The sequence below is a fragment of the Calypte anna genome, chromosome 17 (assembly GCF_003957555.1).
Source record: "Calypte anna isolate BGI_N300 chromosome 17, bCalAnn1_v1.p, whole genome shotgun sequence".
NCBI classification, from domain to species: domain Eukaryota; kingdom Metazoa; phylum Chordata; class Aves; order Apodiformes; family Trochilidae; genus Calypte; species Calypte anna.
Genome location: NC_044262.1, coordinates 7,414,886 through 7,429,726, shown reverse-complemented (window position 1 = coordinate 7,429,726; position 14,841 = coordinate 7,414,886). Strand labels below are relative to the sequence as shown.

Below are 14,841 nucleotides of genomic sequence, written 5' to 3'. Positions count from 1 at the left end.
CTCGCCCGGGGTCAGAGGTGAAGCTGCTCCAGAGAGGCCCAGCGGGGCGGGAGTGAGGCGGCGGCAGCGCCTGGGCCGCAGCTTTACCTCAGGCGGCCCCAGGGGAAACCCCGCGGGCAGCACCGCGGTGTGAGCTCCATGACGAGGTGTTTTCATCAAGGCCGAGGCGGTGATGGGTTGTGATTTCTGAGAAGAAAGCAATTCCTCTGAGAAGTCTGTGCTGCTGGTAGAACCTTCTGAAGTGCGGGAGAAACGCCTCACACTGACTGCCACTTGGACATGTTTTGTTCACTGAGCACAGCAAGCCAAAATAGTAAATAGTAAGGTATGCACAGAATTACTTAACTGTGATTAGAAGAAAGCACATGTGCTTCTGGAACGATACCTTGTTTGCACTTCATTTATTGTGTTATTATGACAATGAGCGGTTACATGTATGGAAAGGGGAGGGGAAACACCTTTAATGTGAACATGAGCACAAAATCAGGTTTTGGTTACAAAGCTTACCAAGACACTCGGGACACTGAACAGAACATGCTGTTGGCCCCTCACACAACACGACTCCCCCTCATGTTTACATGCAGTACAACAGCAGACCAAAAAAACCTCCCAGTCCTGCTCCCACAGAAGATACACTTCAAAAGATCAGCCTCTTTCCCCCTTCGACACAGGGAAAGCACTGATGGACACACCTATAACAACCAAAAGAACAAGAAACAAGGAATGATGTTTTGAAGTGTTACCAATGGCAGTGGGAGGTGTCCCTGCCCATGCAGGGGGGTTGGCTCTAGATGACCTATAAGGTCCCTTCCAACCCAAACCATTCTGGTTCTATGATTCTATAGTCATACACCTGCCAGAAATCCTTAGGAACTGAAAAATTTAAACATAGCTGAACCAAATCTGTCCCATAAATTCACAATACATTTATTTACTGAACAGCAATAGCAGCCCTAAGTAAACAGGATGGGGGGAAGGAAGTAAACTTTTCCCCTGTTTCTGACCTCTTCCAAGTATGAAGGAGTTCATTTTAAGTAACTAAGTCTGTTGACACAACTGAAAAGCTACACACAAACCTGTGCCTATACCCAAGGTAACATCTGTAAATACAGCAAGGGTAAATGCAGGGGTGAGCATGCTTCTGAAAACCAGGCTCCTAATTTTTATGCAACCAAGAACTAAAATTAATGGTATTCTGTGAAAAACAAGCAAACAATACTGATCACCAGGTAAAACAGATTCTCCACAGAGACAGGCTGATGAATGCAAACAGAAGCAGCCAGTGCTCTATGTGCCACTGGTCTGCAAAATGTCACATGTAATGTAACTGTAATAACTCTCAGGACAATTACTATAGTTAAAAATCACCAAAATAAAGAAAACTACCAACTTTTAATATGAAAAAATAGCAGAGATTGTGAAAGGTTGGGCCTTATGCTCAAAGTCCTGAAGCAGGTGATTTACACCAGCACATACTGGGGGTGTCACTTCTGTCATTACCCAGAGGGACACACTGCTAGGCAGACCTGGCACACATTCCCTACCAATGATCCAATTGAATGGAGCCCTTCACAAGTCACCCACCTGTGTAAAGACATTTTGTTAAAGTTTGGGAGCAATCCAGCACTTGTGGCACACTCAGCACCAGAGCACACCACTTGCCTATTTAGACTGCAGGGTTTTTGAGGAAGACATCTGCTGCCTACCCCAGCAGGGGCTGGTATCAACTGGGACCTGCAAATATTGCTACAATCCAATTAATATGTACTTTAAGTGCTCATAGTATCAGCTGAGAAGCATAAAAAAACCCCCAAACAAACCTCACAGAACAAGATTTTAGAAATCTTCAGCTGAACTTCCCAAGACATGAAGCCAAGAGTAGCACTGGCCCAGCTGTGCCTCTTAGAGAGAACAAGAGGAAATTGCAGGGTAGATACTGCACACACCTAACCCCTCACCTACCTGCTACACAGAACCCCAATGGTGCTGTGCTCAGGGACACAGGGAAAGAAATGAAGCAAAACCTGTTAACTGACATTCAAAACTCCTCTCTTGGGTTTTAAAACCAGCCAGGTTATGGAGCACAGACTTCTGGACTCGGAGCAAGAACTTCCTAACAGCACTGCTTGAAACTTGAAAGCCCTCGTGGTACAGGCAGGACTGAGAATATTGCTGTGTGCCCATTGGACAGAACCTAATGTAAGTACCAGAACCTCACAGTAACAACTGAACTGACTCTGTTTGTTTCACATTCAGTGGGAGAAACACACACGAGTCCAAGACAGGTACAGGAGGATTCTGTGTTACAGGGCTTGTGATGAAACTGAGCTGTGCCATGGTACAAATACCCAAACACATCATCACTGCCTGACTGCATCACAGAACTAGAGTAGGAGAAGACCTCTAGGTCTCAGCTGTTCCAAAGGAAAGGAACAGTTTTACAAAAGTAAAGTAGAAACTGCTATTAAGTAACAGCACACAGCTTCATTTTCCACACCCCTGTATGTATCTAAGATCTGTAAAAAGCCGAGTTAAATGTTGCAACTCAACAAACAGGCCTAGCTAATTGGAATTACTCAAATACAGTGCATCTACTGCAAAACACTGGAATGACAGAAACAAACTATCAAAACAGGTAAGCTTAGAAAAATGTAGAACTCATAAAACTGAGAGCAAGTTCTTCCAATGAGACAAGTTAAAAATTAACTGCAATACAATACTGTTTCTATCTTCCTCTTTTGCCAGTTCTCTATTTGTAAGAGGCAGTTTGAAAGCTTCCTTCATTATTTTTCAGTTGTTGTGTGCTTTTAAATATCAGAGTATGAAAACATGCCTTTCTGTTGAAAGATCTAGCAAAGTTTTGGCAAGCAAGGACATGATTTCACTGCCAGTGACAGTTGAACTGGGGGGGAATGCCTGGATTCACACACACATCCCCTTCCCTCATGCCACCCCTCAGGAACATCACTGCTAAAGCTTCAGCTTATTGCAGTACCAGCAACAGTTTGAACCTCAGCAGTGCCTGCCCTGGAAACAAGGCAGTGTAAAACATGACTGGGGGCAGAATAACAGAAGCATGGAACAATTTCCTGATTTTTGCAGTTTACTCTCTACTACCAAACACCTTTCCCACACTTACAGCAACAGCAGCCCTAATACAGCAGGCAAGTTGCTGCACTCAAGGCCTGCCTTTTATCACCAGCCACATATTGGTGCTTCTCTCCAATACGTGGGGATCTGCTTGGAGAATTTCACCCAGAATTTCACTAAGCAGGAGGTTTTTGTGGAGCCTGGCTCCACACCACCCCTCTGTTAATCATAGTCTATTTTAACTTTCGTTATAGTGCTCAGGGTGGTTTTTTCGCTGCTGCTCCTTCCATGCACAGAAGTTAAATGCTTTTTAAGAGCAGACTTGTGTTTAAAGTCCATGTCACAACAGTGGCACTTGTAGGGCCTGTCCCCACTGTGTATGTTGAGGTGATCCTGGAGGGTGCTTTTGGCAGTGAAGGTCTTCAGGCACACCATGCACTGGAAGGGGCGGATGCCCATGTGCCCTCGGATGTGTCGGTTGAGATTCTTTTTCTGGGTGAATGTTTTGCCACACTGCAAGCACAAGAAGAGTTTGTGCATTTTTAGATGCCGGAGATAGTTCTCAAGATGGAGAAATCCTCTGGGACACTTGGGACACTGGTGCCGCCAAGAACTGCCAGAATCATCCAGGCTCTGGAACCCATTCATCACACTGGAAGTACCTTCTGGATTGTCACTGACAAAAGCCTGAAAGTGATTTCCTGACATTTCTGTATTTCTGCTTTCAACTGTGGAATTGATCAAGGAATGCTGGGTTTCTGGAAAGTACAAGTTTGTTTTAGAGGATGTGCAAGGCTGAGGAAAATGATCGTTTTCTACGTTTGCTACACTCATAGAATCCATTCTGAAGATGCAGATTTCATCATCCTTATATCCTATTTCGACTGTAGATATTTCTGGGCTTTTGGCATCCTTCCTTTCTGAGACCAAGTTCTGTGCTGTGGGCCGTGAATCATCCCCCTCCTCCTGTTTCACCGGGCATTCCACATTCACCGGGCTATCTTCAGAGATCTCGATTATTTCACAATCTTTATCCAACACCTCATCCCCGTTTCTCAGCTCAGCGTCTGAGGAATGGCACCTCTCGGCAGCCTGCTCACCGTTCTCCATGGAAGCGTCGATCTCCAGGTACTTGGACAAAGCCTCGGTGCACTTCTCCACGATGTGAACCATCTGGAGGTAACTGGCGGCCGTCAGGTACTTCAGCAGCTCCTTCTTCTTCACCTCCAGAGCCCCGGTGTAGCAGGAGAGCAGCAGCTTCCTGCCCACCTCCGCGCTCTGCAGGATGGTGATCCGCACCTGCCGGGACTGGTTCAGCAGAAACTGGTCCCGCATGAAGGTGGAGCAGGCGGCGAAGATCACCTTGTGGCCCGGGAACTCCGTGTCGTTGATGTAGATGGAGACGTCGCAGAAGAGGTTCTGCTGCCGCAGGAGGTTCATCTTCTGCAGCACGGCGTCTCCCTGCTGCTCGAACTGGAAGTGCAGCACCTCCGAGTCCCCCGCCATGGCGGCACCGGGCAGAGAGTCCCGCCGAGACCACCCTACCCCCTCCGGCGGCTGCCGGCCCCGCCGAGCCGCCCTCCGCCCCGCTCCCCGCCGGTGCCCGCTCCGCCGGCGGTACCGCAGCGCCCCGGAAGCGCTTCCCCCCCGCTTTCCCCCTCCGGTTCCCTCCGCCCCTTCCGCCTCCATCCCGGCCGCCCCCCATCCCACCCCCGAAGCCCGCGGGGTGCCGGTACCGCGTTGGGAAATGAGAGTCTGCGGCCGGCAGAGTTAGCAGCACGTTTATTACAAGACTTGGCACTGCTACAGCGGCTGCCGCCGGGGACCGCCGAGCCTGCGGCCGGGAGAGGTAGCAACGTCTCGGCCCGGGCCCCCGTAAGGCATCTCCGGGAGCAGCTGCCCCGGGGCCCCTCCCGGCCCCGCCGCGAGGACAGGCGACGTCAGCACCGGAGGGATGGAGCAACACCGGCCCCGAACGCCGGCCCGGCCGAGCAGGCGGCTCCCAGCCGCCCCCGGGGAAGCTGCCCCGACAGCCGCTGACCCGCCTGCTTTGGTAGTAACGTAGGATGAGTTTTGCCCAGTCATTGAAGAGGTAGCTAATGCTCAGTCAGTCCGTCCATTATTCCATCTCAATAACAACCGTTCTGCCCTCTCAGCCCTCACCGAGTTCTGTTTTGCCCCTTTGCTTTTACAAAAAAATCGAGATTTAACGTGACTTTAGAATTCAACAGTTTCAGTTTGTATCACACTCTGACTTCCCTCCTCGCCTGTACTCCTCCCAATGACTCCAGAACCAGAATCAGCCCCACACAACTAATTTTGAAGTTACTGCAACAAAAGTTCAGCGGCAGTTATCTAAGTTTTGCCAAAGAGCTAGGGGGAAAAAAGACCAACGCTTCAATTCTATCAGTTGCTAACTTGCAAAACATGCCTTCTAAAAGAAAAAAACAAAAACGAAGGAAAGACTCATCCCTGATCTCTACAGGAGGCTGTGGCTGCACCATATGCTGCAGGAACACATGCTACACAAGCTACCACCACTCACAAAAGTGGTGAGCCTAAACCTCTAGTAAAACTAAGAGCTTCAAGATCTTCTATATAAAATATAAATAAAATGCCAACGTAAAAAAAAAATCCTAATATATTCAAGGAGTTATTAAAATATTTTTGTAATAGACTTCAGTTATTTTTAGGATATGCAGGAAGTTGTACAGCACATTAAGTTGTGAGACTATCCACTTACCAGCAAATAGTATTCTACACATTAACACACAGATTATAACTGCCATAGTCCTCATCAGAATATGCAGCACCAGTAGCAACAACCAACAGATCTAGTCTTTCACTAATCAGAACATTGCAATGAAGACAACATTTTACATACATGGACAATTAAGTTCATCTTATTCTATTATCGAGCTGCCTGTGTATATTTCATTTAAAATAACTCTCACTCCACTTTAATCCATAATTCAGAGAAGAAGCATCAGCCAGATTTTTCTTTTCTAGTACCTCTTCTATATTCATCACTTCTCTGTTCCACATAGGGGCAAATCTGGCATGAACTTTACCACCAGTGCACTTACAGTGTGCCATCAACAAATTGCCCTCTTAGATCTTCATTGTTTCTGGAGCCATGCAGCCATCTCCTGCATACATCTTTTGGTCTGCACCCTTTTACCAGGCCAAAACCACAGACGTGAGTAAGCAGTCACTTTTCATCCAACAGATGTGTCCATTTTCATTGAAGAAGCAGTCTTCTGCTTTTTCCTGTTTACTTCTGCCTTGGTCTCACCAAATGACCAGCAGCTTTTGAAGGGAACAGTCAGCAGTCTCAGCCTTCTCAGACACTGACATCACCACAGCATAGGCTGGACTGAAAACCAAGGTATCTTGACCAAACCATTTTTTGTATCTTTGGAACCCCCTTGTCTCTTCACATCTGCTTCAAGTTCCCCACGGCTACTTCACCAAGCTGTACTCTCCTTGTGGTAACATTATGAAAACAAACCCCAGATACTTTCAATACTGTTCAAAAACGTGTAGACATGGCACTTCAGGACATGGTTTAGCAGGCATGGTGGTGCTGGGGTGGCAGTTGAGGTCTTTTCCAACCTTTAGGATTCTATGATTTTGCTGCCACTTTTTCTAGCATTTGTACAGTTTTATTCCTTTCTCTGGCAGAAAACCATTTTCTTTATCATGTCCACATTCACATCTGGTCAGACTGTTCACTAGTCCCTTACAGAATGTTGACCTGGCTCTCCAAAGTTTTATTCTCCATGTCTGTCTTCGTTTTGATGTTAGTGCTTTAAGTTATTTCCATACAGTGAATAATATATTATCAAAATATTTTAACAATACAGAGGATTCTGCCTGAAGACAGAAGGCAAGTGTCAGATGCAGCTGTCATGGTCCGTTTTAGCTCAAAACAATTCTGAAAGCAGGTGGCTTTGAGAGGAAAAATAGTTTTTCTTCCCGTGCAAACCTATTTTCTGTCCCAGGAACCTAAAGAATCACTTTTAAAAGTTCCAAATAGTTAGATCTTAGGCCTAAATATATTTGCTACAACTTGAAAGATGTAATGCCCTGACTCCATTTCCATTGCTTACTTCATAGCTGTCCATGTAACAGTTCATGTAACAGTCAAGTACAGTAGTTTAAGAACTCAATTTCAAAAACTGATTCACAGAATCACCTTGCTTTTCTACTTGAAACTATGTGGATTTCTGAAAACGTTCTGCAACGTTAACACTTTTTATCATCCAGCAGAATAATGTCTGCATCAGGAAATCCTGGCTTCTCCACAGACATATCTGAAGATCAAGACCAACTTTTGATCATCACATACAAATGATTTTTTTTTTTGCTCTAACACACCTTTGGTCATACCTATTTAGCATTTTTACACAAACAGTACTACTTTTAGGTAGGAAGCATCATCTCATCCTCATGGCAAACCTTGTGGAAAAAAGCTGCCTTGGAAGAAATCCTTATTCCAAATACAAACAGCAGTTCTCTGCTGAGGATCAGCCATTGGATATATTATTATCTATGCTACACTTCAATGTAATCAGTGTTCTTCTACTGGGAATGGTGTTCCTTACACAAATTAGTTTCTTTCAGCCCTATTGGGATGCAGATGATTCCACGGCACTTTTGAGAAGCAGTATGGGGTAATCCCAGGATCCCAACTCCTGTGCCATTCCCACTACATCTGATGTTTAAGGCGGTATACAAGAGGTATTGCTGAGTACAGTCAATAGCTGATACACTAACCTATGGAAATTGTGCTACCTATATCTCATCCTAGGCTCTGTGAAACACTAATGGTCATGAACCATGCAGGTCACTTAAAAAAAAAAAGTATTATTTGAACATCCAAGAAAAAAACCAACCCTTTATGGTAATGTTCTTATGGCAGGTAATTTTTGATTCTTTTTTCAAGTTAACTGAGATGTGGCCCTTGTTAGATATCAAGGAGAGACAAACAAAAACTAAAGGGGGGGAGAGGGAAACAAACAAAAAAAGCAAAGCATGGAGCTGTATACATTGCAGCTTTTAAAAGAGAATCTTTTCACAGTGTCAAAAAGCAGTCTTTCTCCACTCCAGCTTTGCTCTAAAACCAACAACTGTTCTGGCTTATGTGATGCCAAATTTATGGAAGGTGGGTGATAATTCTTAGTATTGACATGTTTAGCTTTTCTTGATACATACACTGGTAAGTGCTCTTGAAAGATCCTAGGTATGACAGCATAAGAAATAGGTCATACTTCCACTCCACCAGGCACTGGCCTCGCACATTCCAGAGCTTCAATTTAGTCTCATTTTGAACAGTTCTATGCACTGATCAGCTAACTTTGCAAAATCATTTAGGGTTTTATCTTTTCCTAATGCATGCCGAGGTTAAAAACCCTGAGAGCTTTTAAGGTAGCATTGACTGGCAGCAGAAGTTTCTTGAAATAGTTTAGAAAGGGTGAAAAAGTGACATAAAAATACTTCATTTCAACTCTAGGGGTCTAGGGGTAAGATCAGAGAAAGATATTTTTAAGAGGTAAGTTTAAATTTAAACTATATGGAGTACTTTCAGTCATCCAATGCTTAAAAAAAAAAAAAAATAATCGGGTTATCTCACAGACTTGTCCTCTTTCCTCCATCTGCCCAGACATAGAGAGGTCTCTTACTGTACAGCAGATGGTTTACTTGCAGCCCACAGCAACAATCTTTCAAAAGATGTTAAGTCTTCAGTCTCCTAATCAGAGAGAAATGAAACAATTAACCCCATAATCCACAGTAGAAACACAGACAGAGACCTGAAGGAAGATTGCTGTTCACGGAAAATATCAAGTAAGACTTAAGAACGATGGCTGAAGGTTTTGCAATCCAGCCTGCCATCCATCCATCCATCCACCTGTAGCCTTTCAGGGCATACCACTAGTTTGGGAGAGCCCAAAACCAACTGTTTGTGCCTCTCAGTCACAATCCCTGCAAAGGGCTGTTCCTTGTTGCTTAATTGACGCAAGTACTATCATTCATTAAACTGAGCACAGCCTGAGGCAGCTTCCCTGCATCCAGCACTGCATCAGCTTGCTGACAGACCTTACTGTCTGTGGCAGTGCTACATGTGAAGGAATCAAAGTCCACTGTTATGTCTTGAACGTTTCTTTCATTGGCATTGTCAAAGCTATTTTTACCGTGAAGCTGTTTCAGATGTTTCCTCAGAACAGGTTTATGAGCAAAAACCATGTCACAGTAGTTACACTTGTGGGGTTTGTCCCCACTGTGCAGGTTGAGATGGTCCTGTAGGGAACATTTCTGAGAGAACATTTTCCCACAGATCTTACACTGGAAGGGTTTGATGCCTGCATGGACTCTCATGTGCCGGTGGAGATTGCCTTTCTGAGTGAATGTCTTGCCACAGAGTAGACACATAAATAGTTTATGCATCTTTAAGTGATTAGCATAGTTTTCCAAATGCCGAAACACTCTTGTGCACTTGGGACACTGATGGTGCCACTGGAGGCCCTTGTCTATTCCTCGGCTGTTGATCCCTAACATATCCTTAGAGGCCAGAATGATATCACTGCCTGCATATGAAAGGGCGTAGTCATGGGGATGGGTCTGCTCCATTTCACTTGCTCTGTTTTCAACAGTGGAGTTGATGAGAAAGTGTTGAGGCTCTGAGGAATGCAGTGCAGTTTGTTCAGAGGAAATAAACTGGTTCTGATCCTTTTTATTTCTAACTTCTGTCACCTCCCCGATGGACTCCACCTTGATGATCTGAATATCACTATCCTCCATGTCCATACTGTCCTCTGAGGGTTGAATACAAGGTGAATCCTGCTGCAGAGAGTCGTCATCTCCTTGATGTTCCTTCAGGTCAGAGGAGTCACTTTGCTGCTCACACTCCTTGCTCTCCAGTGGCTGCTTTGGTTTGATGAACTTACAGAGGGCCTGTGTGCACCGCTCCACGATGTGACTCATCTGCAGAAAGCTGGCTGCAGTCAAGTAGTTCACCAGTTCCATTTCAGGAAACTCCAGGACACCACTGTAACAGGACAAAAGCAGCTGCCTCCCGACTTCTGAGCTCTGCAGGATAGAGATTTTTACCTCTCTGGAGTCATTTAGTAAGAACTGATCTCTTAAAAAGGGGGAGCCAGCAGCAAAGACAATTTTATGCCCATGAACTTCAATGTCATCTATATGGACCACGACATCACAGAATTTATTTTCTTCCCTCAGTTTGTTCATTTTCTGTAACATTGAGTCCCCATAGCTGTCAAATTTGAAGTGAAGAATATCTGATCTTTCTGACATTTTGGCACACCTGAGGAAAAGCAGCAAGGAAAAAAAATGAGTGAGAACTTGTTTTGGTTTCTACAATGCAAGTTAGAAGGGTCTAAAGTAATAATATAAAGTTTGTTTAACCAGATGTTATGTTTATCCTAGATAAATACAAGTCTATTACAAATTAAAAGTCAAAAACTAAATTAACTAGTTCACATCTTGCCTTACAATAGCTTCTATCTTTTTTTAAATTAATACAGCTTGCATATAAAGTAGAGGTGATGTGACAAATTCTCATGAAGCACTGTCCTAAAGAGTTAAGATGTTTTCCATGCTACTTCTCTGGAATTTAAAGGGAAACCATGGAAGTATTTTTAGCAGTCTTTCCTCTTGTTAAGTTTTGCTTACACTTTAAAACCCCTCAGAGCTTTTTTTCTTTATCAAATAACAGTGACATTCCTTTAGCTTTTAGCTCTTGTTTTCCCTTAATGGCTACGTAGCTTTTATAACAAAATAGGTAAAAGTGAGACAGAACCTGGCACTTGCTAGACATACAACATCCCTCTTAACCCTCTGCATTCATCATGTACAGCTCAGAAGAGCTACAGCCCAAAAATAAAGGCTGCAGTTGCTCTAGGACAGGCCAGTTTGCAGGAATACTGATGCAGCACATGCTGTCTCATTAACAGTAACTGTTAATTGTGACAAGCTGGTTCTTTAGCAGTTAGAACTACACAAGTTCTAAGATACCTGCAGCATTGGCTTTAATGCATCATTTTACCTTGGCCTTTAAGGGATTTTTTTAATTTTTTTTTGCACAGGCTGATTTACTGTGTGTGGTGTGGGTTTGTGTTGTTTGGTTTTTTTTAAGATCACAGATAAAAATCATTTAACGATAAATTATTTTTTTTGGCCTTTCATTATATAAACTGTGCCTTCTAAGCTTCTGGTTTTGGGGAATGTAGGAATCTATCAAGTCTTATTTCTTGTTTTCTTTGGAAGAGCACTCCTCTAGGAAGTTTGCTCTTGTTTCACAGCATTTGGAATTAAGTACAGTGGATCTTCTATAAAACAAGCCTCAATCTTTTGTTTTTCAGCAGTTCTTTCAAGAATTTATGACTACAGTGATCCTTAGTGAAATACTGTTCAATCCTGCCAAATTGCAGGAAGCAAGTAAATCACAGGAGACTAAATAATGCAAGATTTGGTGAGATAAAATAACAAAACAAAGCAAAACTTGCACCTCACAATTAATACAAACACCACATAAAGCATGGAAGGAAGCTTTGAAGTTTATAGATAAAAGCAACACTTTTCTCTTGGGGCATGAAACATCAGCTCTGCATACAGAGCAGGAAATGGAGTCCTGGCTTCTGCAAATGAATGAATACACAGGACAAAGGCTGGGAGAAGATTTTTAGAAGTATCTGCTGAAAATTGGGGTTGTTTGAATTTGCTGATCAGGCACCGTTTGGAGATGTGACCTCCTCACTACAGCCCATCAAGTAGATCTTCTCAGGTAAGGAATGCAAAAATGACAAAGGATTTCAGAAACAAGGGGCCGTGGAAAGTTTGGAAATGGGGGCAGCATCATTCTGCAGTACAAGTTCTGCTGAATCTACAGAAAGTAAGAGCTGGAGTCCCTCAGCTATCCTGTCACTGCAATTCCTCGGGCAAAGAGTTTAATCTTGAGGAAATCGCCTTTGGCAAATCTAAAGTGGCAGCAAATCATCACAAAGATCTTCAGTGAGTTTCAGGCACTATCGCGCTTTCTCTTGGAAGCAATGAAGGGAATCTACTCGTCATCCCGTTTTTTTCCACCTCGGGACACTACACCGCAAATCGTGGTTACGGCGCCCGAGCCCGGGTGGGCACCAGACCCAGGGCTCCAACCGGGACACCGGAACCAGAGGAGAGGCCTCTTGCCTTGCCACACCTTCGGTTTCCATTCACTTCCAAGGCACAACACTCAACACAAGAACCCCCCGCCCGCTCCACGGAGGGCTCGGACCAAGCCGCGGCCCCGCGGGGGTTTCCCCTGGAAGCTTCTCCGGCCTTTACCGGCCGCGGATGGCTCCCGGCTGCCGGACACCGGGACAATGACGCTCCGGGACAGCTCAGCCGAGAGCCTGCGCAGCTCTTCCAAACACCGCTCAACCACCGAGCCCTCGGCACAGCGGGGAGAGCCGCTGCCCGCGCCCGCCCCGGCCCCGCCGCCTCGCTCCCGGAGGGAAGGGACCGGTACCTGTCGCGTCGGGCCGCGTCCCCCCGCTGGCTCCTACCGTAGCGCCCGCCGCAGCCGCCGGCTACGGACCTAGAGAGGGGAGAAGAGGCGCCGTGAGCCGCCGGCCGGCTCTGGGGCCGCACCGCCCCCGCGCCGAGCCGGGCCCGGTCGCCGGCCGCGTCCCCCGGGCGGCCACGCGACCCGCCGCGCCCCCGGCCGGGCCGGGCCGCCCGCCGAACCCGGCCCATGGGGGGAACGGGAGCCTCGGCCCGCTCCGCACCGCGCACTGGGGCCGCCGATCTCGGCTCGCTCCGGACCCCGCTCCGGGGCCGCCGCCCGCGCCCCGCCAGCCCGCCGGGACCTACAGCCGCCGCCGCAGCCCGGGACGGCGACTCGGAACCTCATTGTCCGGCCGCCGGAAGCGCCCGCGCGCCCTCCGCCCCGCACCCGGAAGCGCCCGGCGGGGCCCCGCCCCTCGCACGGTCACGTGGTGGGCGGCAGCGGCGGCCCAGGCCCGGCACCGGGAGGCGGCGGCGGCACCGGCGGTAGCGGCGGCGGTCGGGGTAGGTGGGGCTGGGGCTCGGGCTCCGGCTCCGGGGGGGGGGCTCGTCCGCCCCGTCCCTCCGCCCTCGGGCCGCCCCTCCCGGCGGCCCCGGACCCGCTCCCGCGGCGCCTGCCAGGTGCGTGCGAGCGCTGCCCCGCCGCCGCTCCGGGGCTTCAGCGCCGCTCCCCGGCGAGAGCTGTGCGGCAGCGGGGGCCCTTCCCGCACCCCGTCTCCGGGGTGTCCCTTCCCTGCCCTCTGGCTGTGTCTGCCTCCCGGCGTGTTGCTCTCTCGCCCCTGTCCCCTTCGTCCGGCGGGGGCTGCGGCCTCGGCCCGGAGCCGCTCGGCAGCCGGCGGGGGTGGCGGCGGGAGCGGGGCCGTGAGGCCGCCCCGGCTCGTACGAGGTCTCCGGGGTAGGCGAGGGCCGCTGTGTTGGGCTCTTCCTCACCAGCTCTTCTGGCTTCGGGGGGGGTGACGGGACGGACCCACATCGTTCTTTAAACCCCTTAAGCAACGAAACCTATCGGTGCCCCCGGGGCCCCTCCGACCCCGTACCGGAGCCGCCGGGTCGGGTCCCGCGGCGGGACCGTCCTGTCCCGGCTGCGCTGGGCTCCTTCGGGACCGATGCCGGTTTACCGGCCGGGCGGCCGCGTTCCGTCCCCGGGCGCTGTCGGTTGTTGCATGTTGCTTCTTGGTGAGTCCTAAAATGTGACATTTCATCGCGTCCAGACATCTGTGTTTGGTTTGTGTACCGCAGTCTCGGCGTTTCTTTCGTGGGGTTTTTTTTGCCTTCCTGTTGGCAAGGACAGGTTTGTGCCCCAGAAGACAGGTTTTAAGGGCCGATCATCTTAATTAGGAATGAAGTCTTAACAGCCTGTGCTAAGCTGGCTTGAAAAGTAAAAATTCAGTGTAAATCGAACTGGTAGGAGTAGACTTTGTGGTTTTTGTCTGTGTAGTTTTGCCTGTTCGAGGCTTTTTATGGGAAAGGAGGAGAAGGAGAAAGAATGCTCAGGAGAGGCTTGGGGAGAGGGGAAAGATCACGTATATTCCTTAAATACAAGCTGGAGGTCAGGTGTTGTTTGCCAGTATTGTTGTGCAGTTATAGCTTGGTTTATATCCCCTGTGCTTTTGTTGTAGCTTTATTCTACTTTCGTGTTTTGTTAAAGCAGAAGTTTACGGGATATCTGAGATTCTTGGCAACATTATTAGAAAACATGTAACTTCCTGGAGTTTCCAGCTGCTGTTTAAATACAGAAATACTATATTCTTTTTAAGGGCCTCTGCTTAATGTTAAAAGGTCAAAAACTTGAGCAAACTTAGCTTTGTGTACACGACAAACAAATTAACACATGGAGCTTGGCGTAGGGATTTCCTTTCTTTTTCCAGATCGAAGTGCTGGCAGCTTTCAGGAGCACACACCAAGTGCAACTCTCCCTTTTTCACTTCTTTCACAGAATACTTTTGAAGTGCTACGTTTGTCTGGTAAGCAGAGCCCTGTTTCTGTTAGCATCCTTAGGAGAGCAGAACTCCAGAGATCCACAGAGCATCCTCTGCAGAGTTTGTGCTGCCTTTGTCCCAGGTTGTCCCCTGGGGTGGCAGCTGTAGCTGTGCCCAGTGCACAGTTCTAGTGCACTAATCACAGTTAATTCATTCCAGGGGCATTCTTGTGATGGGCCAGCTAAGGCAGTGTCAGCATTTC

At 47.6% G+C, this 14,841-nt stretch overlaps 3 protein-coding genes across 8 annotated transcripts in view; 1 reads left to right on the top strand and 2 right to left on the bottom strand.

The window, feature by feature from the left end:
• Positions 1-398: 398 nt before the first annotated feature.
• Positions 399-4,711, bottom strand: ZBTB6 (zinc finger and BTB domain containing 6). Its single transcript, XM_008491586.2, has one exon. The coding sequence runs from the start codon at positions 4,594-4,596 to the stop codon at positions 3,313-3,315; it is 1,284 nt and encodes a 427-aa protein (XP_008489808.2). The 5' UTR covers positions 4,597-4,711; the 3' UTR covers positions 399-3,312.
• A 152-nt stretch (positions 4,712-4,863) lies between these two features.
• ZBTB26 (zinc finger and BTB domain containing 26) lies at positions 4,864-13,039 on the bottom strand. Of its 4 annotated transcripts, XM_030461413.1 has the most exons (4): positions 12,967-13,029; positions 12,623-12,691; positions 9,285-10,417; positions 8,822-8,842 (listed from the first exon to the last, which is right to left on the bottom strand). In XM_030461413.1, the coding sequence occupies exons 3-4, from the start codon at positions 10,405-10,407 to the stop codon at positions 8,835-8,837; spliced, it is 1,131 nt and encodes a 376-aa protein (XP_030317273.1). In that variant the 5' UTR covers positions 10,408-10,417; positions 12,623-12,691; positions 12,967-13,029; the 3' UTR covers positions 8,822-8,834. The 4 variants fall into 4 exon arrangements, with proteins under 4 accessions (XP_030317270.1, XP_030317272.1, XP_030317271.1 ...); XM_030461410.1 differs by having other exon boundaries at positions 4,864-10,417; positions 12,967-13,039; XM_030461412.1 differs by lacking the exon at positions 12,967-13,029 and having other exon boundaries at positions 6,839-10,417; positions 12,660-12,703.
• A 33-nt stretch (positions 13,040-13,072) lies between these two features.
• Positions 13,073-14,841, top strand: part of RABGAP1 (RAB GTPase activating protein 1) — a 56,814-nt gene continuing 55,045 nt past the window's right edge. Inside the window, exon 1 of one of the 3 annotated variants that reach the window (XM_030461207.1) lies at positions 13,073-13,164. The gene's annotated coding sequence lies outside the window, so the exon portion shown is untranslated. Of the gene's footprint in view, positions 13,165-13,587; positions 13,837-14,841 lie in introns of those variants that run through there. The other 2 variants (XM_030461209.1, XM_030461208.1) reach the window with 2 other exon arrangements.